This window comes from Amia ocellicauda, chromosome 17 (assembly GCF_036373705.1).
Source record: "Amia ocellicauda isolate fAmiCal2 chromosome 17, fAmiCal2.hap1, whole genome shotgun sequence".
NCBI classification, from domain to species: Eukaryota; Metazoa; Chordata; class Actinopteri; order Amiiformes; family Amiidae; genus Amia; species Amia ocellicauda.
Window position 1 is genome coordinate 7,916,764 of NC_089866.1, and position 25,250 is coordinate 7,942,013.

Here is a 25,250-nt window from a genome sequence, read left to right on the forward strand (position 1 = left end):
CCTGCATTCTGCCTCCAAGAGTTCTAAGAAGCATTTAGCATTCTGTAAATTAAAAAAAAGACCAAATAACCCTGCCAGGTCAAAATCTCGGACTTCATTAAACAGATTCAGTGCCAGAGAATTGGCTGCCTTCAGGTATACCGAAGGGACGCTTCACAATCTAGAGCAGTAGTGCACTGACGAATGACTGAAGTCTCCAGGTACAGAGGTCTGATGTTAACTGGTCTTGATTAAACCCTTGTTGAGTCAAACCTGAAATAACTGGGAAACTTTGCACAACCAGTACAGTAAAGGGGTGCAGAATGGATCTATTCCCAGCAGTTCCAGTTCCAGCTGACCTTTTCTGCAATACTATATAAACCACTGTACAATATTCTATCCCTCCTATTGCCAATGTTGCACTATATAACAGGATTCACACATTTCTAATAAAAAGTAGAATTGCTGCTGAAACCCCACCATTCACCCAGCAGCGTTCAGCTCCTTCAAAGGTGTCCTTAGCTGTGGTGGGAGAACCATTTTGTTATTAAGAGGGGAAACCAAAAAAAGTTTTCCTAAGTGAGGGGTAGGTGAAGCATGAAGTGTGATCCAGCCAATCTGCTTTTGGGGCTGGGCTCTCTTTGAGCTCTCCTAAGGGGAGGAGGCTGACGGAGGGCCATTTGTTCTCACTGCGGAGCGGCTGAGAGACGGTGCAGCTGTGCGCACTTGGAGGTGGACTGGTTTCCGCACAGAGCCGCTCTTTGCGCTTTTAACTTCGCGTTTCTTTGCATGACTATGTGCACAGTTCCTGTAGTGGAAGTGGAGATTTTCGACCTGTAAAACGATTGGTTTTAAATATTAACAAAACCAAACCGAAAAGAAGAAAAGAAAAAAGGGAACTAATACTAATAAAGATCGCAGTTTATTGGGACAGAACTGTCAGCATGTCCGACCTGTCTGTGAACGATCATCTGGAGGGGATCTTGTCAGATTTTGAGGGTATGTATTTATTTTTATGAATAATAATACATTATAATTGAGCAAAAAACAAAACAGGCAACATTTTCAAAAGTAAGTACAACTGGGACTGTGAGTGTAAGCCGCGTGTGGTCACATTTTACACTCAGTTGTATGCAGTTGTTAATTATGCAGTTTTGCAAGTTGAGGACTTACACTTTCAGTTCATTTTTAGGATATAATAGTGCTTTGTCCACAATAACTGCATGTGATTATACTGCGTCTGCTAAAGCCAATTACCTCCAAGTAAGAAGTGCCTGCACTGTGACTGCATTATTACCTGGGAGAACACAGGCTCATCTGCTTTGGGTTACTTAGGAGCAATGGAGAGAGATATAATCAGTTTGAACTATTTTCGGTTTCCTGTCTGCTTCTTTCATTTTTGGTAAGGTGAATTAACTCCGTTGATCTTAATGTTAAGAGTTGGCTAAACTAGACCCCCCCCCCCCCTATTCAAATGGCTCTCGGGTAATACTCCATTCATTTTTTCAGCCACTAGTTGATCTCTGAAAATCCGCCTCCTGTATCTTAAATCAGTAATGCTCAGCCATAATAATTACAACGATACATTATTATTTATAGTTTAAACGACTTATGGTTGGTTTTGGGGTGAATGAACAGCTTTGGAACCTGGGCAATTAAATCTTTGTAAAAGTTATATTCTCTACATGACACTCACTTAGTCCTATATAACCTTATAGTTGTTTTTATGTTTGTTTAAAAGCCAAGTCTTGTTATTTGCAGTTTACTCATCCTCCCTCATGTGTCTCCTCAGTTGACTTCTCTTTGGCACACAGTGCGCCTCATGCCTGCGTCCAAACCACAAGAGCAAAACACAAGTGAAACCGCTTGCATATAAACACTAAAACTTATTTTCTTATCACCATGCACTTGTTTCTAAAGGATACATGTTCTTGAGTAAATTCAACTATATATATTTATATAACAACCCATGCAAATTTCTTAACCACAGTTACCATACAACTCCAGTCCAGCCAACACATGATTATACTTGCTTAATAAATGGAATAATCACTCTTTTTTTCTGAAACTCACACAATCCAGAAGGCAATTGGCCAGTTATTGATTGTCTATTCAAACAGCTGTTAATTGAAGACCTGTGAAATCATACGGTGCAATGCAGACCAACATACACAAACAGGGATATGGACCAATGGGTTTACCTTTTCTCTCTTTCTTTTAAACTTACACATAAAGAATGAGGACTAGTTGTTTGAGCTGCGAAAGGAATGAATTTGATCCGGTTGAAATACCTCAAGAGGGATACAAGCATCAAAAACCCTCCTGAGAACATGTGAAGCACAAGAAAACACCTCCAACCACATTCCCCCCAGGTGGCAATCCCCTGTTGATTGACAAATGTTGAATGGAAATCATAGATGGTGTTTATTTACACCTTGAGTCACACTGCATTAATGAGGTAAATTAATAATAGAATGGGCAGCTTTGGCTTTGATTAGTGTGGCTTGTTTTCGTTTTCCTAGCTGTTGTTTATACACATTTAAACAAATATATGAAGTACAGAGTCTTTACCACAACATGGCCAGGGAACCATACCAAGTCAGTCCATTGACAGACTTCACAGCAACAAATGCTTATCTCACCACACAATCATTAAAAGCAATCCAAGAACCTACTGTGCAATGGAAAGAGAAGGTCTGTGGTTGACCAGACCTGTAGAAATGTTTATTTCTTATGCACTATGACAACTACTATAGACTGGATAGTATCCTTGGATCACTTAGTTATTAATGGACACCAAACGAGCATGATGGGCGAATGGCCTCCCGTTTGTAAACTTTGTTCTTTCTTATGTTCTTACAGTGGTCAGAGACTGGTAGATAATTCTCTGGTAGACTGGTAGATTCAATACATATTTACACTGAAAAAGAAAAAGAAATCCTAATCTTGAAAGTAAAAACATAACATAATGCATATAGTATAAATATTATTCCTATAACAAGTAACACATTGAACACTAAGCTTGTAAGTATGAGTAGGAGATATAGGGTTTCTTTCCAAACTATTTTTAATGATGAAATATTATTTGATTATAGCAAATAGTGTTGATGCACCACTTGTTAACACACTGGTGGTTGGTAACATGAACTATATTTAAGGCGGGCTACATTCCTATTTCTACAAGCCCCCTCCCTAAATAAACATCATTGTACATTTTCCAGTATGGTTAACAGAAAAGACTTGTTTAAAGTATCTTATCTGTACCCCTACCTAACCTCCCCCCTGCCCATACACACACAGTGTTTGTTCTTTAATTTGACACGCATTTAGTGGAGTCAATGAAAACTTCACAGTGGATTTGTCACAGGTAGAGACTCCACAGGGGTTGAGTAAAGGTGACCGTATCGGATTCACAACATCTATGTGTTTAGACAGGTGTGGAATTAAAAACTGTGGTTTTTATTTTCATTTTTTTTATATAAAGAGATATACATCTTGAAATTCTATATCATCATTATATTCTCCCACTTTTGATTCACAATGCAAACTTTGAATATTTAACAGATATATTCGCATTAGGAATATTCAGATTGCAATTTGTGCATTCCTGCCACATTATTCAAGCTTTTCTGTTTTCTGGAAATTAACTTTTAGAATAAATGTGTTTTAAATACTTTGCCTGAGACTTGAAGGCTACCATTTTTTGGGCACTATGCCAGTTTTGAAGCACTTAGCAAGCAGCTTTTGTTGATGACAAGACATCCTTGAAAACATAAGCATGCTCATATGTGGAAAACCAGGTTAAACTATGAGGATCTGTCCAGGACAAGACTTTATAAGGATACCGTGTTCCTATTTAAACCTAAGCAGGGTGACATTGTAGAGTCAAGTGAGTTTTAAAGGATCTCTTCCTCTTCAGTTAAGAAGTGAAGTGAAAGAAGTGTGTTTAGATCTCCAAAGGAATGAAAATGAAGTCTGCCCTGCCCTTCAGATGCTCAGAAGGAGAGGCATGCCAGTGTTACACAGTGACCACGCGAGGAAGGCAGCAGTGGACAGGAATAGCTGACTGAAAGAGAGATGGGTTCGATGTAATTGAGATGGGCTATGCACTTGCTATTATGTAACCCAAAACGCCCATAGTTTAGGGTCGCAGCAGATCTGAGAAATGTAGTTTGTGTCCTTCCTTGTTGCACTGGCAGCCCTGGAAGAAAAGAGAAGGCTTCTTTGTATTTTTTTAATTATTACTATTTTCTTACTGACAAGTGGCACAAAATAAAAATAAAGGATTGGGTTGCAAGGCCTTTTCCACATTCCTTACAGCTCCTTACATTCCCCTCGGATTTAAAGCATCAGGTCTGAGGCAGCTGATCCTTCAGGCACTGGGGGCATGAGAGACAGGGGGGCAGGGCGTCCGTGTGTATTTCACTGCTCGGCCCTTAACCCTTTCATCACAGCGCTGGCAGACCAACTGGTCGCATTCCCCCTGCGTGGTCTGTCGGTTTTTTATGCGCATTTGTGTACTTTTGATTTATGTGTTTCAGCGCTGTGTCAGGACAACACAAGAGCATTCCTAACACAGAGGCAGAAAAACAATCATTATTGTCTTGAATGTTTGGGCTTTGATTTAAGCAATCCTTTTAGACCCTGGGCATTTGTTTGTTGTTTTCTTGTCACAGGAAAATTACAGGTTATCCAGAAGTGCTTAGCTTTAGATAATTGACAAATGTGGGTGGATATACACAAATCTGCTTACAGTATTTTTATCACTTCCTGATTGCTCCATGTGATTATTGTGTATAAGCTGCAACTTGTATGTCTTTCCTCTTAACCTGCTTGCATCTGGAATGCATGCTAACTGGAGAGCACACAGGTACGATGTAATGCTGCCAAAAAGTTCCCCTGACTACCTGACTACAAAGAGCAGGAATTTGGCAGTATTCTCTGTGAATTATGGGCTATGCTTTTGTAACTGAGTGATACAACCAGTTATTGAATTAGCCTGAAGGGTGATATTTTTAATAAACTGTTATTTGCCTGCACTACTCTTATTGGGCCACCTATTTTCTGGTAACCGTGACACTGCAGGAAAATGTCTTTCAAACTAAATAATGTATACATTTTCCCATAAATCTGTTGCTAGCTGTTAATGTGTGCCATCAATGGTAGATGATTTACAACTATATACTTCCTTAAAAAAGCATATAAGTAATCTGGAGTGTTTATCAGGTGCACAAAAAAAATGTTACACTGCTAATATCTTAACCTGAAAGCATTCACTTGCCCTCGGTTTCAGTACCAGTGTGGGGCAACCTGTAGAAATTACAGCACATATTCTAGAAAGACAATTAAAGCCATACGTAGGGAGAAGTGTCAAAGACCTTTCTTGGCCTCAGGCAGGTACTTTGGCTTCTTCCTCTCCATGGCTACAACACTGTAAATGGTAGCTAGGAATTCTGGATCCAGATGTTTGAGGGAAGGAAGGTTGCACAGGTAAACCGCACACACCTGATGTGAGCAGCGCAGTGGTGGGCAGATCAGTAAATACCTCAGAGGAATGCAGGGACGGAGCTGGTGGAAATCACGTGGTACATGTCTCTGCTTGTTCAGAAGACTGTATACCCATTTTAGGCAGCACCAACTTTCACCTGAACAGAGTGAGTTGGGAGAGACCCTCTCCATCCTACTTTTTCTTCTTTTTAATTACTGTAGCTTCATTTATTTTTGTTTTTATTATGCACTATTTCTATATTTCCCTTCTTCTACACTAACCACACTAGCAGACACATGGTATATTCTCAGGGCCCTGCTGGGAGGAGAGATTATGATCAGATTTGCATGTGCTTCCCATTCATTATTGCCACAGATTACCCTATTCCTGGCTGAGTTTGCACTGTCTACCTCAGCAGCTGAAATGTCACAGTGTGGCCCCTTAATGAAAGCTGCTTATTGCTGGCAGCAAACTGTGGATTTAAAATCACAGGTCAGCCACTGTGTGTGGTGTCAAATGTCAGGGCTGAGGTTATTTAAGGTGGCACCCTTAGGTAACATTGTTAATTACTTCTTTGGTTAACAGATACCTCCTTAAATCAGTGTTTTGGGACAGCAGAGGCCACCGTAAGACTCTGGCCCGACCCCTGGGTTCCTCTGCATGCGCCACATTATCCACTCTCCTTGTGTTTGTTTATCTTTATCTTTTGACCTTTCAAAATGGTGCACCTTGCATATCTTCATATTCAAAGCTGCTTGTTGTTACAGATTAATAGTGGCAACACATTAGTGCCCAAAGTGAATTTGGAAAAAAAGCCAACAGCATCCAATGTGTGAAGTTGCTAGACTGCCTCATTCCCTAGGAAGGAGTGGACAACGTGGATTCTCTGCATAGCTGTGGTTTAATGTAAGTGACTGTTATGCTGTCAATGCCACATTATATGCAATATCTATGCAAGTTTTCCTATGGAGGGATATTCTGTCTACTATATATGGAATATAATGTAACGACTTGGGGGGTACTGGCCGCGACGGGGACTCGAACCCCGTTCTCCCACGCCACAATGCAGCGATCTTACCGCATCACCCAGGCCCCTTAGTGAGGCTTGAGATCACTACAATATGAAAAAATATATGTAAAATATTTAGCACAGTAAAAGATGAAATACAATAAAACGTAGATCATTTTAAGGAGCAAGTAAAATGTCAGAAGAGAATTAAAACTAGAAAGAAGCGCATGTTGATGAAGCAGTCATTCATTTCCTGAAATTTGAAAAGGTTCCAGTTTGTCTGATACCGTCCTTTCTTTACCTTGACTGTAGGCAGGCTTATACTTGCATGTGCAACTTAATTAAATGTGGTCAGGCTTTGCCATCCAGTTTGCACACATGTCTAGTTTAGTTGAAGATTTACATGATTCTCAGTAACGCTAATTGCACATTTATGCATCTCTCCATCACCACATCTTGACGGTGCCCTTGTGGTTTTTTTCAGCTGTTACCATGATCCTTTTGTTTTTATTGATTTATTAATTGGAGAAGACATTCCTAACTCTAAAATGGAAACGATATATAAAACTAAAACCCATCCTTTCAAATTCTGCAGTCAAGATGCAGGGATTGCAACAATATATAGGGGGTTGAAAATTAAAGCATAGCACCCTTCATTTTGAACACAATAAGACTGTGATGGAGTTGCGTGTGCACCAGGGTAGCCAAGTAGTAGGGTATGGTACCCTGAGGTATGGCTCAATCATCGCAGCCCGTGATACAATCTGATTTGTATCTGCCCTGCATGCCGTGATGCTCCCTCGCTCTGGTGATAACAGTACCGGCTTTCAAAGAATACAATGGGTTCCATTACATCCTGTTAATCTCTACACGGAGTAGTAGGCCTTTGTTAAAGCATTGGAGTGAGAGTCAATATTTTTCTTGGAGTATAGTTCCTTATAGTTCTCTGAATCCTCGAGTCTAGGTACCTCCTCAGATCGATTTATTTTATTTCTTTCATTTAGCGTTTGTTGTCCCTCATCCCACTCGGTCTCCCCCCCCCCCCCCTTTGCAAGCACCACGCTATGCTGAGCTGCTGCCATTGATCCACGCTGGAATTTTGGGTCACTTCTGAGGCTGTAGTAATCCGACCCTCCACCCATAACCCCCGAACACCCCCAGTTTGTGAATCGAGCCTTTGTGCGGGAGGTAAAGCTGCCATTTCCGGCTGGGGACTGGGATGAAAGGCCATGTTTACCGTGGGTTTTTCCTCCAGGGGTGGGGAATGCAGGTCAAACAGCCCCTGACACGGCACACAGTCCAGTTTCGCCTCTGCCTCCTTCCCGGTATTGCACAGCCTCTGTTGATGGAGACCTCCCCTCATAGGCTGTCATGGCTGGTTGCATACAAAAGGAAGGCAAAGAACCTTCTCGCTGCTGGGCATGCATTGTATCCATGTGCTAGTCCTTGGAGGAGGGATGAAACTGCTGGTGTTGTCTCCAGTTGCTGATCTAATAATTACTTTTTGATAAGCATGGAATTGCTAGATACTTCTGCCCCTTGTATACAACTCAACATGTGGAGTAATTAACCTGACTTTAACAAAGCAAGGCAAACACTTACGCATACTTGGTCATCAACAGGCCATGTTCATTTCTTCAGGCTGCCAACCGTGTGGTGGTGTCTGAGGGAGAGGAAACGCAGGCCTTCCTGATAACCCACTGTCCTGGTGGCTGCTGGCCAGAAACAGTGGGTGATCCTCCTCATCTCGGACTATTTCCTTATAATTAGTTCAATGAGGTAATTGAGAGCACGGTTGGTAAGGGAACAAAAAAGTTCAAGTTTTACAGAACAATTTCACGTTGTTGTAAACTTTTGCACCCAAATTAAATTACGGATGAAAAATTGTTAGATGGATATGTTACATCTGTTGCTGAGTGTAATGTATTAGACTTTTATCCAGACCATCTTTCTTAATGCTACACACAGTGGTGCTCTTAGTCCGAATAATGTTCAGCAGTTCAGTGCTCAGTGCTTTTGCTTTATTATCTAAAATAATATTACCCAAAATCTGTAATATTTACCTCCTGCTTTTACTATGACCAACATATCAATCTCAAAATGGAGGACTATTTCCAGCTGGATTATATTATAACGTCACCTGGTCAGTATTTCATTTGTGTTTGCATAAATCTCAACAATATCCTATTTACAGCTAATTAATGAGGAAAGGATTAGCAGTATCTCTTTATGATAGTAATGTTTAGTCTGTAGTCTGAATGTGTTGGGTACACATGACGTATGTCAAGAATTTTTGCTGTTATTCTTTTTTTTTTTTTTCTGGTTTAGATCATTTTTTTTAAACCTTTTCTTGTTTTTGAAGTTCCAAGAAAACCACTTGAGATCCATCATCGCATTTTCAACTGTTCCCTCAAAGACAGGGCTAGACCACCTCACAACACACACGAGAGATGCACAGGATGTGAACTAATAACAATTACAACTTCACCATGACAGCTGAGGGGGATTAAAGTAAACTAAAGCAGATGAGAGTTGAATTGAACACATTACTAGTGCGAAACTAATGGATGGGCCTAAAAAGGATACATTTTGAACTCTATTGCATAGATATTAGTTTAAAAAATAAAATAAATAATTGGCCGCATAACTTCTGATAAGCCCTAATGGGCGTTGGTGTTAAATTCTTATATCAGTGTTTGATATCTCAAACATTGTTGGAGACTGAGAGATGATGAATAAATATGCTTTGACATTCTATGGCTTAGTCAATTGATTACATTTTTCACCACACCCAATTGCTCTGGTCTTTCTCAGTACAGGAAACATGCTAACCAGAAATATTAGCTTCATATTTCATTAAAAAATAACCAAGAAGACCTGTGGCTCATGCTTTACTGCTTGGCTCTGATTGGTGAATGTCTTTTTGGTCTGTTCTGTGTATGATGGAAGCTGGCCAGTTCTTGTACGTATATCAATAAAATGTAAAGATAGGAGGTGTGCAGGACAAGGGCTAGAATACAGAACCCACCTGTGTTTTGATGTACACAGCACAGTTTGGAGCACTTCGTCTGACTTTAGCTTGTTTTCCTTTTCAGATAATATGGCTTTTGTGCCACCACCAACCCCCACATCCCTTATACCCAAGTCACCCATTGTAGAACAATAGCTCTCCTTCTTTCCACGAGGCCTAGGGCCGCCGTTGCAGTAACTTAGTCTCGTCCCCTCCTACACGCCCTGTGCTCGGCTTTTCCTGGAGTCTTCTATGGATTTATAATCTACCGTTCAATGTAGCGCTGTGCTGACTGGCCTCTATTGCATTTGAAAGCCCCAGCCTTTGTATGGTGATGTACTAGTTAAATTACACTACTTTTTTAATATTTATATATATTTTAGCCAAAAGGCAAAAACTAATACACAAATATAAACAGTCCTACAATTACAGTAATTCCCATGTTTCACTTTTCTTGAAGCGTAAGTCAGTTTTATGATCTGTTGCTTAAGATTCTAAGTTTTTGTGGAAGTAGAGAAGTAGTTGATAGATTGAAAACCTTGCCCATCAAAAGCCGTAGTGTGTCCGGCCACAGGGCAGGGAAATTTGAGCTAAGTGGCATGCTGTCACCCACAGTTCTTCAATTTGTAAAGGGAAGTGAATGTTGGAATTTGATGGGGCTTTGTTTGCATTGCCTTGCTCTTTTGTAAGACCGCATTGAATCTGTATCAGAGGCAAAGTTTTTAAACCCTCAAATCCATCCTGACCTCCTTGAAGATTAGAACATTGAAGTATTCGATTAACCAGAGCACGGGGGGGGGTTAATGCAACGGCTAATTCAGACCTTGCTCTGTGATATTCTACGGAGACAATACTATTGGTTACAATTACCACTCATCCAATTAGCTTGTTGTTGTTGTGGCTGGTAAAGGGTACCTTGTCGTCTTGGACAATTTGTTGTCAAACCCTAAGGCAGAACTTGTATTCTTTTTCATCTTTTATCTTTTTTTTAATCTTTGTTCAGTGATATCATGCAATCCTCAAAGGAAAGAACAAAAAGTCATGGTTATAATTACCATTCAGCTTCTAACGCTGTCTGGGAAAACATTATTTGTGGATAGCTTTTGCCTGTGTTCTCGGGGAAGTGTACATTTTCAAAGTGTTCACTTCTGAAAGCGATACGAGCCGAGTTCTCATACTTCATGTTTATGATGAAGAGGAGAATGGAGGGAACAAACTCTTTTTAAGTTAAATTTGAATTGGGATGATGAAAGTGTGCCATACTTGAAACAGGAAACTGTTGAGACTGGTGGTTTAGACTGTCAGTTAGGGGACCTGAAAACAGAATCCGTTTTGTGTCTTGTATTCATTCAGTATACGACTCCTTGGAGAATTCAAGTGACTGAAGTGTTTTACCAACATACTCAGAGTTATTATAGTATGTCTACAAATACATCAGCTGACCTAAACAAAAGGAATGAAAAAACAGAAGAATCTGGAGGTCTCACATTATTACAGTATTCTTTGTTTCATAAGAAATTGCTCTTGGAATGGTTTGGTGTTAATCCTTTTAGATCAAAGCCAATAGATGTATGACTTTAATTTGGCCTGTGTTTGTTTAGGCTCTCTGCGAAGGTCTCAGTGGGGATGCTTAAAAGCCCCTAGAATCGTACTTCTGTGTGCATACTCTGCATAAGGTTAAAAGCAGAGCAAATACTCAAATACAGTTTCCACCCCAGAACAGAGTGTGGAGTGTAGACTGTTTGATTTGGTGGTGGGGTTTGTAACAAGAGTGTAATCGGACTGGGACAATTGTTTTTTTAAACGTTTAACTGATAAAAAGTTGGTTGCTTAATAAGATAATTTCCTTATACCATTTTATACTTAAAAGCCATACTGTTTAAAATAATTAAAAGGAAACTATTAGTTAAATTAAGTGTTCAATTAAGTAATTGAGAGCTTGGTTTGGGAACCCCTGATCTACAACCTTGATTCAGATTTTTCAACTGTGACTTCATCTGTAACAACCTCCTTGTCAGCTGTCCTTTAAAAGACCTGGGGAAAGATTAGTTTCCATTCTAAATAAGTGCATTCTTGCTTCGAGGTATGTGTCATTGTTTTAACGTGTTTTGTTTTTCTTCCCCACAGCATTAAAGAGGTCTTTTGACATCGAGGATGTGGATGAGATCCCCACTTTCTCTCCCACTTCTCCTCTCAGCTCCCCCTTCAGCCCCACCGCCAGTGGCCTGATCTTAAACAAATCCAATGATGGCAGAGGACCGGCGGCCCACGTTTCCACCTCCTACCAATCACGAATGGGCATGAGCTCCAGCCCGGGACCGAGCCCCATGCTGAAGAACAAGATGGTATCCAGCATGTCCTTTAACCGCGGTACCATGGCTATGGCCAAAACCAATGGCAACGCAGGTTCTGGCATCACTCGGGTCTCCTCCTTTCAGACCAAATTCAACCCTAATGGTTTCTCCTCCTCTTGTGGTCCAGGGAGTGACAATGATAGCCTTCATAGCTCTTCCTCTAGCCTAGAGTATCAGGCTTCATCTAAACTGAGCTCCTACACCAGCCCTCCACAGAGCCCCATGGGGGTCAGCGAGTACAAGGGGCAGCGTCTCTACAGCCCTGCTTTGAAGAAATTCTCATCACATGGCAACATGTTCCACTCTGAAGTTGAGCCTCCCTTGGTCTTAGCCACTGAGCAGATTGGAGTTAACCATGGATCCATGCCGTCTCTAGATCTCCACATCGCTGAGAGTCGAGGAATCCGAAATGCCGGCTTTTCAGGCATAAGATACGGCCAAACAGGTCCCTCTTGGAACTCGGCATCTCACCGGCAGCCTACTAGCCCCCTTGGAAGGGAACCTTCTTTTTCTTCCAACCCCCAGGCTCCTAAACCCAAGGAGCCCATGCGACTCAACAAGTTCCCTCTGGATCTGGATCACCTGGTGGCCAAGCCTCAAGAAACACCACCCGAGGTCATGCCCCAATCTATGCCAAGATCCAACCCTAAGCTGAGCGACATTTGCTTCTCTTCCAGTCCTGCTGCGTCCATCAATAACCTAGACGGTGTTGAATCGAGCTATGTCTTCCACAGTAATACAGCCACAGTTGTGTCTGTGCCCCCTCCAGGGTCCTTGCCAGTGCCCAGTGTCAGTGAGTCTCCCGTACCACTCTCCCCACCTCAGACACCGCAGTTCAAGCTCGTCTCCCAGCCCCAGGTGGTACAGCTCAGCCCCGTGACTCCGCCTGCAGCAGCCCAGGTGAAGATTACCCAGGATCCTCTAGCCAAAAGTGAGTCCTCTCAGAGTGGGGCGCTGGTGAAGGAGAGCGTGGGCTCCATCCTGCAGAGGATTGCCTCATTTTCCCGAGCCGACAACATAGCACCTTCCAAAGCCAGGGAGAAATATCACCAACTCGGCAAGATAGAGAGGGAGGAGATGCATGTCCATCACCCCGAGCTGAGAATGAAGCAGCAAGGTATACATTTTAAATTGTTTTTGGAAATGCAGCGCTTTTAATGTGTCAGTATAGTTTTAATGGTTTACTATAACTCTTGAAGAAAGAAAAAGGGTTTTTCTTCATGACTGATTCTAGGCAACTGTTGGCAAAATACAGGGATAACTATGTCAATATTTGTTCTAGAAAATGATTGTTTTCGTTGTAAGGGATCCCATTAGTTAAATAAGTAAGCCAGTGCGCAGTACTGGAGTGATCTTTTAGCAGTTTCTTCAGTCAGTGATGCTGTCAGCATGATTGTCTTTCATCATCTCCCAGATTGTATAAAAACACGAGGAATTCCTGGCATATCGACAAATTGTTGACACGGTAACAATGATAACAGCACAGTAACGCCTGTCGTCGCCACATATCCAGTACAATGACACACAGCTGCCACTGCCAAGGTATTTCCTGTTTCTCGGGCGCATTGTTCCAGCCTCATTTCCCATAAGGCAGTGCTTCTCAGGTGTTCTTCATTCCTCGCTCTGCGGTTGTTACAGCAGGGATGTATGCTTGAAGGTTTTAGTCTCTGATATCCATTAGCTCAAGGAACACCCAGATTCAAACATTTTATTTATTTTCCCATTTGCCTAAATTTATACATGAATCATTTTCCATCATTCCTGAGTACGTCCGAGACTGTGAGCAACAAACTGTATTTGAACCGATGGATGTTTGCTGGTGGAAGGGCTGTTACGGGAACGAAAGAACAGCACTCTGGAGTTAAGTCAATAGAAGAAAGAAATTAAATTACCTGGAATGTAAAAAGTACTGAGTGAGTACTGGGTGGGACTCTTAAGTGAACTCAGGGACCTTACAACGCAAGTTGCTGCAATATGTTATAAACCAACCCAAAAGATAGATGATAAAGCTCTACCCTAACTGCCAAATGGCATTCATTCACTTTAAGTGCTCTGTTTTATTGTAAAAGTCAACATTTTAGCTTCAGTAAAGGATGGGTTTAGATTCAACATTGTGTGTTTTTCTTTTTTTTCTTTTTCCTTTCTATTTCTTGGGTTAGTGAAAAGAAGTGGCTGCTTTTTCAATCGCAAGGAAAACGCCTCTCGCTGGACTGTAAGGAGTCCTCTGTGCTTTTGTTATGAGTGCACACAACACAGTCCCTGAAGCTGTCATCCGGTTTTTTTTTCCGGTGATTTTGCAAATCTTATACTAAAGACTAAGCCTCTGATTTCGAAAAAGATTTTCCCTCACAAAGGCGAAGAAAATACAGATGTTTTATTTAGAATATAAAGTTAAATGTATGTCTGTGCATCTGTGTACGTAGTGTGCACATGTATGTGTATGTGCATGCATGTGTGCCTTTGATCCTGTATAAAGGGAGCAAACCATTAGTAATATATGGCTCATGACAGCCCTGATTGCCTTTAAACTACTTTCTGTTGATAGAATTATAGAGTTTATCCTCGTTTCTCCCTAAAATACAGGGACTCCCACCTAGGAATATCCTGCCTAAATCCAGATACAAATCCTGCAAGACATGCATAAATCCTTCAAGATTTGCAGGGCAAGAAACCCCATTGGGATTACAACAAGTATCCTGCACGACTCCTTCAGGAACCCTTTATTTGTCCGGTAAAAGGAGTCTCGCACCATCTTTCCTTAGGGATGTCGGCCGGATATTTTTTCAGGGATCTGGGCTTTCTGTCCCTTTGGAGTTCAGAATTGTAAATCTCTCTTTTTATTATGTTCAGTGCGAGCTCCAAGGCGAAGCTGACCAGTGTGGAGGGCTGGTGTTTTATCTTTGCCACGGCGGTATGGTAAATGACTGAAGCCGTCCGAGCGACAGCCCTCCTGTGTTGAGGAATGCTATTCTTGGATCATGGCCACCAGTTTTTACGGAGTGCAATTTCTAATTTCCAGTGGAAGAAAAAATAAAAAGCATTTTCTTCCTTTCTGTTTTTTTAGAAAGTGTTCGCTCAGCTTTTTGCGAAGCTGAAGGTACTCTTTTGTGTGTTCCCTTTTAGGCAATGTCAGAGACGCATTATTAGGGTTAACCTCTCCTCTTCTGCGTCAGAGACCTGGTATCAGTATGTTCTAGGACAGAAGTGGTGGTATAAAGGTGTGGAAAGATTGACTGAGACATTGCAGGTGGTCTACAGGGCTTCCAATTGAGAAGGGTTTTTGCTCAGGTACCGCGTTTGTAGTTTGCCAGCTTTAACTTCATGGCACCAATGAAGAAAATTTGTTTTTATTCCTTGTAAATTTAGATCACCAGAAAGTTGCAACCCTTGTGTGTCCTGCATGGGCATTTTGGATCAGTCTACTAATATACAGGTGCACAGCTGAGACTATTTAGTGCATGGGAGTCTATTGATAACTATTGCTTACTGTAGTCCAAAAGTAGTGTTTAGGATGATTTTGCTGAGGAAGGAAATATGTAAACGCAGAGCTTTAGTATGTGCACTGTGCACCCTGTGATACCATAAAATGGCATTTTCAAAGGAATGTGAAGATCATTATCATCTGAAAAACTACAATAGGCTTTCATTACCTGGATCTTCTCATAGACAGTGTACAGTAAATAAGTATAGAAACCCATTGGGTGCTTTGTAATGCATATATCAGCTGCTGCCTAATTGTTAGGTAACTTAAGTGCTTCCTGTTGTCAAAATCTAATAAAATGCAGTGCTACCAATGCAGTGAGCTTAGCTGCTGGACGGTTTTGCAGAAACCGCGTTCACCGTGTGACAGTGCTGCATTGTTCATTGAGGTTGTTTTTATTAAATTGGCGCCATGGGAAGTCTTCCAAACTTCATTTTCTGGGAATGCCTCTTATCTGATGTCACGCAGTGGAAAAGGTTGCCGTACAGATCCCCGCAAAGGGTGTGCATTGTTGTTGTTTTGTTGACGTTGTGATGTGCTTTTCCTGTTCGGCTTCTTTGATTAATCCCAAGGGTGCATTAATATTGAGAAATTGCCCGGCCTGTTACAGATTACCAGACCTGTTTTGCCTCAAAACAAAGTTGACTGAAGAAAACAAGACAAAACCTTGGGACACCTTTGAAAGGTGCATGCAGTTGTAACAGTCCTGGCTTGTATATAGGCTCATTAACCTTTTTTTATTTAATTGAAATAATGTCCTTAACTCATGTTTGCTGAACCATTCCATGTTCCTTAACTATTGTGTTTGGGGAAAAGTACTGGAGTGCATTCAGGAAAGATTCATGTGGTTCTACATTTCCGAGAGCTGGAAATGCAGCTCCCCCTACTCCTAGTTTATCATTTTAATATTGATCCCCTGCTTGAGAATTACCTACACAAGTGTTTCTGAATGGGCTGGTCACATCCATCCCTGACCAGTATATCTGAGAGCATTTTATAGTATTTTAAGACTGGTCACTAGTTTTAAATTTACATTCTGCACAGACGCATATAATTGGTTTACATTGCATTACTATCTAAGATATTTAAGGGCAGGGTATTTAACATTACATTCCATTACTGTAGAGCATCTGACAATTACACCAGTGACTTTGTTTGCCTTGTTGAGCTCAGACCCAACGCAACGACAGAGGCTAAGCTCCAGTAGGAAGTGATTTTAATCAATCCTGAGGGCATGTGTTCTGCTGAGAGCCTGGCAGTTCTAATTAAGTTAGAGAGAGGAGAGGACCAGGTTGTTAACTCTGCAGTGGTGCTGTGTGGGGTATGGGTGCATGTCGGAGTCACAGTGTGGCTTTCTGGAGTGTATTAGCAAACGGCATACGTCCTTGCAGCACATGTTTTTTTGTAATTTTGTAAGTGCAGAGGGTTTCTGTATTTCCATCCCACAGCCTGAGAAATGACAGGACGATGTTTAGCATCTGTAAAACACGTTCACACAGTGCCTGTTCAATAAAAAGTATATGGTACACTTGCTTCATCATCACAGTATGTAATTGCCACCAGAAAGACCTAATTCCAGCGATCCGGTAGGTTTGGGCAACAGAATGGGTATTGGCCTGATGCACACAACACATTTTTCCAAAGGTACTCTTTCCCAAAGACTGGCTATTGGGTTGATCAGCTAGCAGATGCCTATATTACCTTTCCCCCCATCAGAGACACAATGGGATCTGTCTGTAAGCCTGCGTGTTGGTAATTGTGCTCCTTCGCCAAGCCATTACTGGGCGACGTCAAGTTTATTAATTGCGCACCTCTTGAGTAAATCAGTCAGCACTAGGCAGGTTTATATTGTTTCAATTAAAATTCCTTTTGCTGGCCAAAGTCTGAGCTTTCCATCTTGGTATGTTTTGCCCATTACATCAGACTGTCTTATATTTGCTTTAGTTTGATATGGAAGATGTCTCGAATTCCCAAGACTTGAGAGAAAGCTAATGGTGATCACACAACAGTGCTTGTGCACACCTTATGCACTTTATTTTCCAATAAAAAGCTTTTTTTTTAGTTGAGAGAGTAATTACTAGTATAATATAATATAACTATTCAAATGAAGAGAAAATAATTAAAAACAAGATTATTGTCAGATGCACAGGAATTAAGTTATTTTACCTGTTTAAAACAACTTTTTCAATTTTTCTTTTTCACAGAGTTTCCTAACTTGATTTCTGCATGATTTATATTGAAAAAAGATTATTGTCAGATGCACAGGAATTAAGTTAGACTTTAAGTGATGTAGCATTCCCTGAATATTCTAACATTATTTAACTGTTATGTATGGTTACATGAGTGAATCCTATTAAAACAACTTTTTCAATTTTTCTTTTTCACAGAGTTTCCTAACTTGATTTCTGCATGATTTATATTGAAAAAAGATTATTGTCAGATGCACAGGAATTAAGTTAGACTTTAAGTGATGTAGCATTCCCTGAATATTCTAACATTATTTAACTGTTATGTATGGTTACATGAGTGAATCCTATTTATACACACGATTAAAATTATTCAATTTTTGCTTCCTAAACATTTTGTGAACCATGCAACTACTGATGTTTAAAAAAAAAAATAATAATAATAAAAAAAAAAAAACTATTATATTAAAGCTAATTTATTGGCAGACACATTTTTAGCAGCCAAAAAATGGGCTCTGATTTTTGCTTTTGGGAAGGAGTAAATGATTGTTTCTTGTTTTGTTTGGCATTCTCCAGTCTAGACCTCTTTTATTTCCCCAGTAAAGGGTGATACGAATCATACAGATGGCCGTGTCATTAGGCTGGTAATTATAGTAAAAAATGGTGACTAGGGAGGGAGTCTCTGCTTTTTATTCCCCTGATCCATCCTGATTATGCCACTGAAACTTCATGATTTCTAGGAAAGATCAAATTTTAAGTTTGTTTAAGGGGAAAAATCATTTTATTTAAGCTTTGTTTTTTCTCTGCACATGTCTTTTATTGTCTCAAGAGGTTAGGGATTGATTTGGTGGTAGCTATTGTGAATGGTGTTGTGTCTCCTATACATAGATAGATATTTCTTGTTATGCAGCCCATACTTGGTCTAGAATTTACGATTAATTACTTTATGAGTTCCATATGCATTTGCCTGCCTTACAATGGTGTAGTAATATGCTCTATAAAACTTTTGAGTTTTATTATGGAATAAAAATCTTTGCCAGTTTTGCCAGTATGGGAACTATTTATTTTTTCTGTTGTACTTCTTAACCAGGTTACAAATGCTTTTATTTTTCTGGATAATGTCATTTTTAAATATTGGAAGCATAAGACTGTGTCAGGTATACTCAGAAAAACATTCACCAGCTTACTATAGTTACACCTGTCTTCTACCTAATTGCGAAAAAACAACACGGTGAAGTCATTCGGTGTCACATAAATCTCTCAGAATGCCAATTTAGGAGTCCCTATAGGCAGTTAAATCATTTCTATCAGATTTTGTAACAGTAGTTGTTTTTTTCTGGGGTTAAAATGTGTATGGCTAAAAGGCTTTATAAACTCAGTTTTCTATTTCCAGAAACAGTCAAAGTGTTTAAAACATTTCATATAGACCATTTTAAAATTACACAAGTCTTTTAATTTTGGTTCTGAATCGATTCTAATCCCTGGGATGCACCATGTCTTCCAGTTATACACAAACCTACAGCCACATTCGTTTTCAGAATTATCCACATCTGGTATGAGGAAAGATCCTATATAAATCAGAATAAATTGAACATCATGTTTTAAATTCCTTAATACTATCATTTAGGCCAGTTTATGTATTTATTTGTCTTGCTTTGTTCCAAGAACTGCACTTGGGCAGAGGTGATGTGTGATCAATGAGAACTAGTGGATTAAGGCTGAGATGCCGCTGTCTCTGCTGAAGAAACTCTGAATGCTTCAAGGTTTTGAACCTGTGCATTTCCATTGAAGGTGTTTTCTGATTATGGCTTTCTTCTGTATTTGAGTTTTGATGATCATTTTACCTGTTTAAAACAACTTTTTCAATTTTTCTTTTTCACAGAGTTTCCTAACTTGATTTCTGCATGATTTATATTGAAAAAAACGTAATAAATGGAAAAATAGAAAAGCACCTAAAGCATTTGTTGACAATGTTCTCAGGGTCTAAGTGTTTATGGTCCTCAAACTTAAGCCGAATTTATGGTAGAAGAAGATTGCCATTCTCATGCCAACTTATATTAATGTGGCCAGGGCACTTTCTTGAATTGAAATAAGCTTCACAGCGATCTCTGCATGTTGTCAAAGATGTCTGTGCATCTGCCAGAGTTTGGAGTTCAGTGGGCTTCTCTCTGGCTTCCTTTGATGCATTCTTTCATATAATTTCAGAAAATGAATGACTATAAAAACACAGTACACTGATTTTGTGTTTGCCAGTTGTAGTCTAAATATCGTTTTGGATGCAGACTGCAAAGCTGTTATTAGTGGGTTTCTCCTATTTGTACAAGAGTTCATGACCAGAGTGGTTCCCCGTTGCTTGACTGGACTCCCCTGGATGTGTGCGATCTGACCATACCACGATACTTCGGCCCCCGGAGTTTTGGAAAAAATACCTTTCCAATTAATTTCCACTAATCATTTCCTTCCTCCATTGACCAATGTCCCAAAAAGTCTTCTGGAAGGAATTGCCGTGAATGGTTGCCCAGCTGAGCCCTCTGTAGCTTTTCCATTCACATCTGCTGACAGGATCTCGGTGAACGGCAGCTCGGGTGGCGTTGAGATGATCCTCTGCCCATCTGCGATATGCTATGGTTCCAACTGGTGTTAAACCTGCGGGATTGACAGAAACTGCTGTTAACATGGGAGTGTAAAAATACCAAAACACATTCAACAACCTGGAAATTAGCCAGCATAAACCAAACATCCATTTACAAAATTTTCAATCTGAAACATCAGAAGTCTCCATCTCTAATTTCCACCCGCTAGAAGCATTTCCAACCTTCCCTGGGATACCTTGTCACATTCCTATTCGTGCCTTTATGCCATATTATAGAAGATTGCATTTCATTTTCTCAAGGCTCTACTTTTTAACAGGCAGTCAGCCCAAAATAGCTAGTTGACAGTCTGAGTCTTGAATGTCTGCTTCCGTCTGAATTTGAAACCAGCGCACCATTATACAAAATGTTTTAAATGGAAATTCAGATTCAGATGGCAAGTACATGTTGGAGCACTGATATTATCTGTTACATTTACCGCTCTAAAATCAATGTATTGGAAGGCTAGGATGCATATGTCTGTTAGAGAATGAAGACCGATAAACGATTTGCCTTCAAACCAACTTTCTCCCTCCGTTGTGCTTTGTGAATCGCACTCAGGAGTTTTACACCTCTCCAACTCTCTCTCCATCTGTGTCTGTCTCTCTCCTCCTATATGCCTCTCTTTCTCTCTCTGGGTTCATGTTGACTCTTGCCGAGAGCAGGCAGGAGGCTCCTCTCCTATAGAGCACAGTTTATTCTGTATTTAATTACAGTGATTTGGGGAATAAATTCTTCACCAGCAGATGTTTTCAGGACCCATCCCCCCCATTAACTGTTACAGCCCAGGCCTTGGGAAGACTGTCGCGTTCAAAGCCTGTGTCTTTGTGAACGTGTTTCCCCGAGTATAATATGCGTGTCATCACTTTTGTACCTGTGTAGAGGAACACCATTTTTCTGAAGCAAAAGCCTTAAATTGTCAATTTTCACACACATTATGAGAACAGAGGTTTAGCATACACAGGCTGGTATTAAAATGGATTGCTGTGTGTTTATTTGTGGTGGTTGCAGATGATAATAGGTTTTATAACTCTCCTTGGCAGTGCAGTCAAGTGATTTAAGATAATGCATCTTTGTTTTCTCACACTACAGTGATAAAGGCCTAATAACTAGACTTATTCTGTCTGCACCTTTGGTATGAGCTCGTATAGCTTCAGGTGTCTTCTCTGATCTTCTTCGAAGAGTGGGCACAGACACTAGATAATCGCCTTCTGTGTCATGTTCAGACTACTGTCACCGGTGTGAAATGAAGATATATTGCTTCTGCATGTTTATATAAGACTTGTAATGCATGTTGTTAAACTATAGAGGTTTTAGTATTTAGTATGTGTGCAAAGCTGGTTATAGATATATATTTATGTTTATAAGGGGGTGTTTCTATTGATAAAATCTATGCTTTTTTCTAATGAGCAATCACTTTAATTTTAGTATTTTACAGCAGTGAAATGCAAGCTATCTTTTAAAAAACATTCCAGTGGCTCTTGCTTTGCATTTGAAATGTGTGACGATAGAATTCAACCCTTGTCAAATTGTGCTTGGATGAAATCAAAGCACAAGCAACATTTTCAGACGTTTTAATGTTTTTTTTAACGTCGCTTAATGTCTGAACGATGGGAATTCTGTAACTTGTTGAAATAAATATATGGACTGCTGCATCACATCAAATTATATGGTTTCTGAACCCATTATGTTTAATGGAAATTATATTCTTAGAAGTATTCTGGGGCATTTTTCTTGCTGATGGTTTTATGGAGCAGAACTGAAGCAAAGTCATTTGGATGGGCTTCGGTTTTTATTAAAAGCATTCATTCTGGTTGCTGATTTGCAATACCCTTAATATAAAATATGGCAACAACCAGTGTGGGTGATGGGGGGTCATTGTCTTTAAGGCAAAAATAATGAACAGCCAACCCTCAGTCCTTTCATCAACCTTCTGTGTTTCTAATCCTTTGAAATTGCCCATCCACTTCAAAGATTATTTCTCTCTTTAGGCATTTATTATGACTTTAACGTCTTCGTTTTACAGCTGGGCACCATTTCGTCTGTTTTAAAAAGCTGCTGTTTTGTATCCTGATTTAATAATACTTCAAACTGTGACTTGAAACTTATAAAATAATAATGTTATTCTTTGGGTTGGGCCCTCTGGAATTCATTATAAACGTGTGGTCATAGCTGTTGAATTATTCGGATAGAAAAAAAAAAACTCTTGTGCTGTTTTTTTTTTTTTTTTTTAAGCAAATTCAGCGCAGGCCTTTTCCCTTTGTCCGATTTTCAGATTTTAAGCATTTGCTGATTTATTGCCTCAGTTCTTTCCCTTCCTTTGTTAAACAACTACTTTGTCAGTCGTCGATTTGGTCCTGCCGTACTTCAAGGCATTTCGGAGTGGTCTGTCAATTGTGCCTCTGAGGTTCCTAATTGAAGTCTGCAGTTCAACACAAGACCATGGGCTGCTTTCACAGGACAGTGTTGTAATTTGCAGGCATGTGTGAATGGCTGCAATTAATGTAAGGAATGGGTCCCTCACACTTCACTCAAAACCAGAGCTGGGCAGTGCTAAGGGTTAAACTATAGCTTCACCGGCGTTTGTTTTTATCTATAGGAAAAGGGAAAACCCTTCAGATACAAAGAATGCATTTCCTTTTGATTATGAACACTGTATGTGCAAACCTCCCATCATCCATATTCCCATGCTTACCAAAATGTAAATGGTACCCCTTGCATTTACACATTGTACAGCTGAAGAGAACGAGAGAGAGAGAGGAGACAACAGTAATTTAATCCTTTGGAGCCCTCCTCCAGGAGCAGGACAGGGGTGTGTGATTTGCATTCATCACTAATCTGGAATTTATTAGCTTTTGAAGGTTCAAAGTTCCTCTTCTAAAACCAAGCAAAAATGAACAGATCATATTCCATCCATTTCTAAAGAACCTGTAAGAACCTTTTTCATGGGACAGTGATGAGAAAAAGCTTCAGTTCACATCAGATAATTTCCTCAAACTGTCCTCTTGTATGACTGGTAACAGGTAAGTGAAGTTGGTTTCCATTTTACAGGGATATGATCCACCATTGTCCAGAAGTAGAATGTGTTCAGTCATTTTGTTTGTTTTTGATTGAGGAAGCCATTTTAAGTTTACTTAATTGCAAAACTGAAAAAACTTCACTTCCAGTTAAAGAAACCACCGTAAGCAAACCACCACATTTTACTGTGTTGCACCTATTTGAATTCAATATTTCTCCAAACCAAAAATGCGAATCATGAATCCTTTCAACCGTGCTGCTTTTATCCGCCGTGGATTCGTATCGACAATAAGGTTTTGTGTATCTCTGCCACTGAAGGGGGTTGCATAGTGGATGTAAAGTCTGTGGCAGGAAAAGGCCTCAAAACAAAATGTTTATTTTGACAGTCAGACAAGCAGCAGCTTGAGCGCTTAAATCTCTGTCCGCTAATGGAAGGAAGGGTGTGCGAAGATCACGTCAGGGCAGATTTCCCTCATAAAAGCCAGAAGACCTGCAGAATTATAACCTAATAACTCTTACAGACCTGAAGAAAAGTCTCGTCCGGATTCATGCTTTGCGGCTTACTCTGTCTGAGCTCTAATTAGTGCTCTTCTGTTGCCTCTGTAACAAAAAGGTATTGGTCTCCGAATACCACCCAAAAAGCACTGCACGGCACCAGACTGCATTCCGCCACAGTTTTGGAGATTGCACCACAAATACAATACTTTTGAAAATGATCCATTGAGGGCATTATTAACCCCATCTCTAGAGTTCAGCATTGTAAGAAATCCTTAACTGAACAATTTTCTTGCTTTCATGCCCATTACGTTGCAATTATGTTGTTTTTTTCCCTCCATTTTGGCTTGCCTTCAGGAAACCCTGTTCCCATGTGGAGCTTTTGTGTGTGTGTGTGTGTGTGTGTGTGTGTGTGTGTGTGTGTGTGTGTGTTTTTGTCTGTCTGTAACCACACATTTCTCAAAAGAAAATTATTACTTAAAGTATTTACATTCGTACAGTATGTGGCCTCTCGAGTGCGGAGGCCTTTGATTGGGCATACTTGGTGGTCGAGACACCACAAACAGGGATAATAGCTATCTGCTGCACTTAGAATACAAAAACAAAGCAAGAAATGGAGTAACTCGAACAGATGAAGGTGAATCATAAATGAGGCATGGCCTGATTGATGGGCTGGAGACGGGACCACCCTCAGTGGACAAGACTGATCCGCTCTGTCGTTTCCGAAAGTATGTTTAAATGGTGTCCAGTCGCCGCTTTGCATAGCATTATGTGCCCGACTCCAGCCACTGAGCTCCAGTTGTGTGCGAGGCAGACTATCTTGATTTGAGCTTTGCAGGATGGAGTCGCCACAAGTAAATTGCACCTGAATTGCAGCTATCCGTGTATGAAGTGTCTTGTACATCAGATAAACCCCGGCATTACAAAACATTCCAAGGTTTAGCTGGGATTATGTATTCGAGACAGTGTGCGTTTTCTCTTCCTGGACAGAAAAGCACTTTAAACATATTTTTGAAGTTAACTATGAGGGCTAATCCTTACACCCAGCCAGTAGCCAAGAAAATGTGTGTATTCAAAGGAGAAGGGCTACAATACCTTATTCAGGAAGAAACTGTGATCGCTTCACTCTCAGATCAGTTGGAATGCTTGATTTTTCATGTTGGTTTGTTAACTTGGCATATTTCTTCACATGTCAAGGTTAAGAATGGATGGAGCAATTTTGTGACGGTACACGCACAATTGTTCCCCTCAAGATATGGAACTTCAAACTTGGATGGATTAAATTGTTTTATTACTTTCACACCATGCCGTATATGAGAAACAGGAGTGTTTTTCCCTAGCTTTGTTTTATTTTGCGGGTAATTAGTATTTTATGTGAACATGCTCATGGGAAATGTTCTAGTTCTCTCCCTACTAAGTGGTCTAAGTTTTTTATATTATGTGAAGTTTTATTTATATGTGAAGTGACATCTTTCCTACCGTTTCTGGTTGGCTTTAATTTTCGATTTTGCCGTCATGAATTCGCATGAATTGTTTGTGCTACATGTGACGTTCTGAGCAGGTTTGCTTAATGGAAGCAACTCCAGGAGCGGGTGAATGA

General features: G+C 40.2%; 1 protein-coding gene across 1 annotated transcript in view; it reads left to right on the top strand.

Moving 5' to 3' along the window:
- The first annotated feature begins 658 nt into the window (after window positions 1-658).
- The window catches only part of septin12 (septin 12), an 80,970-nt gene continuing 56,378 nt past the window's right edge, over window positions 659-25,250 (top strand). Inside the window, exons 1-2 of the mRNA XM_066690243.1 lie at window positions 659-978; window positions 11,614-12,957. Of these exons, the coding sequence (XP_066546340.1) occupies window positions 924-978; window positions 11,614-12,957 (1,399 nt within the window). The 5' untranslated portion in view covers window positions 659-923. The remainder of the gene's footprint in view (window positions 979-11,613; window positions 12,958-25,250) is intronic.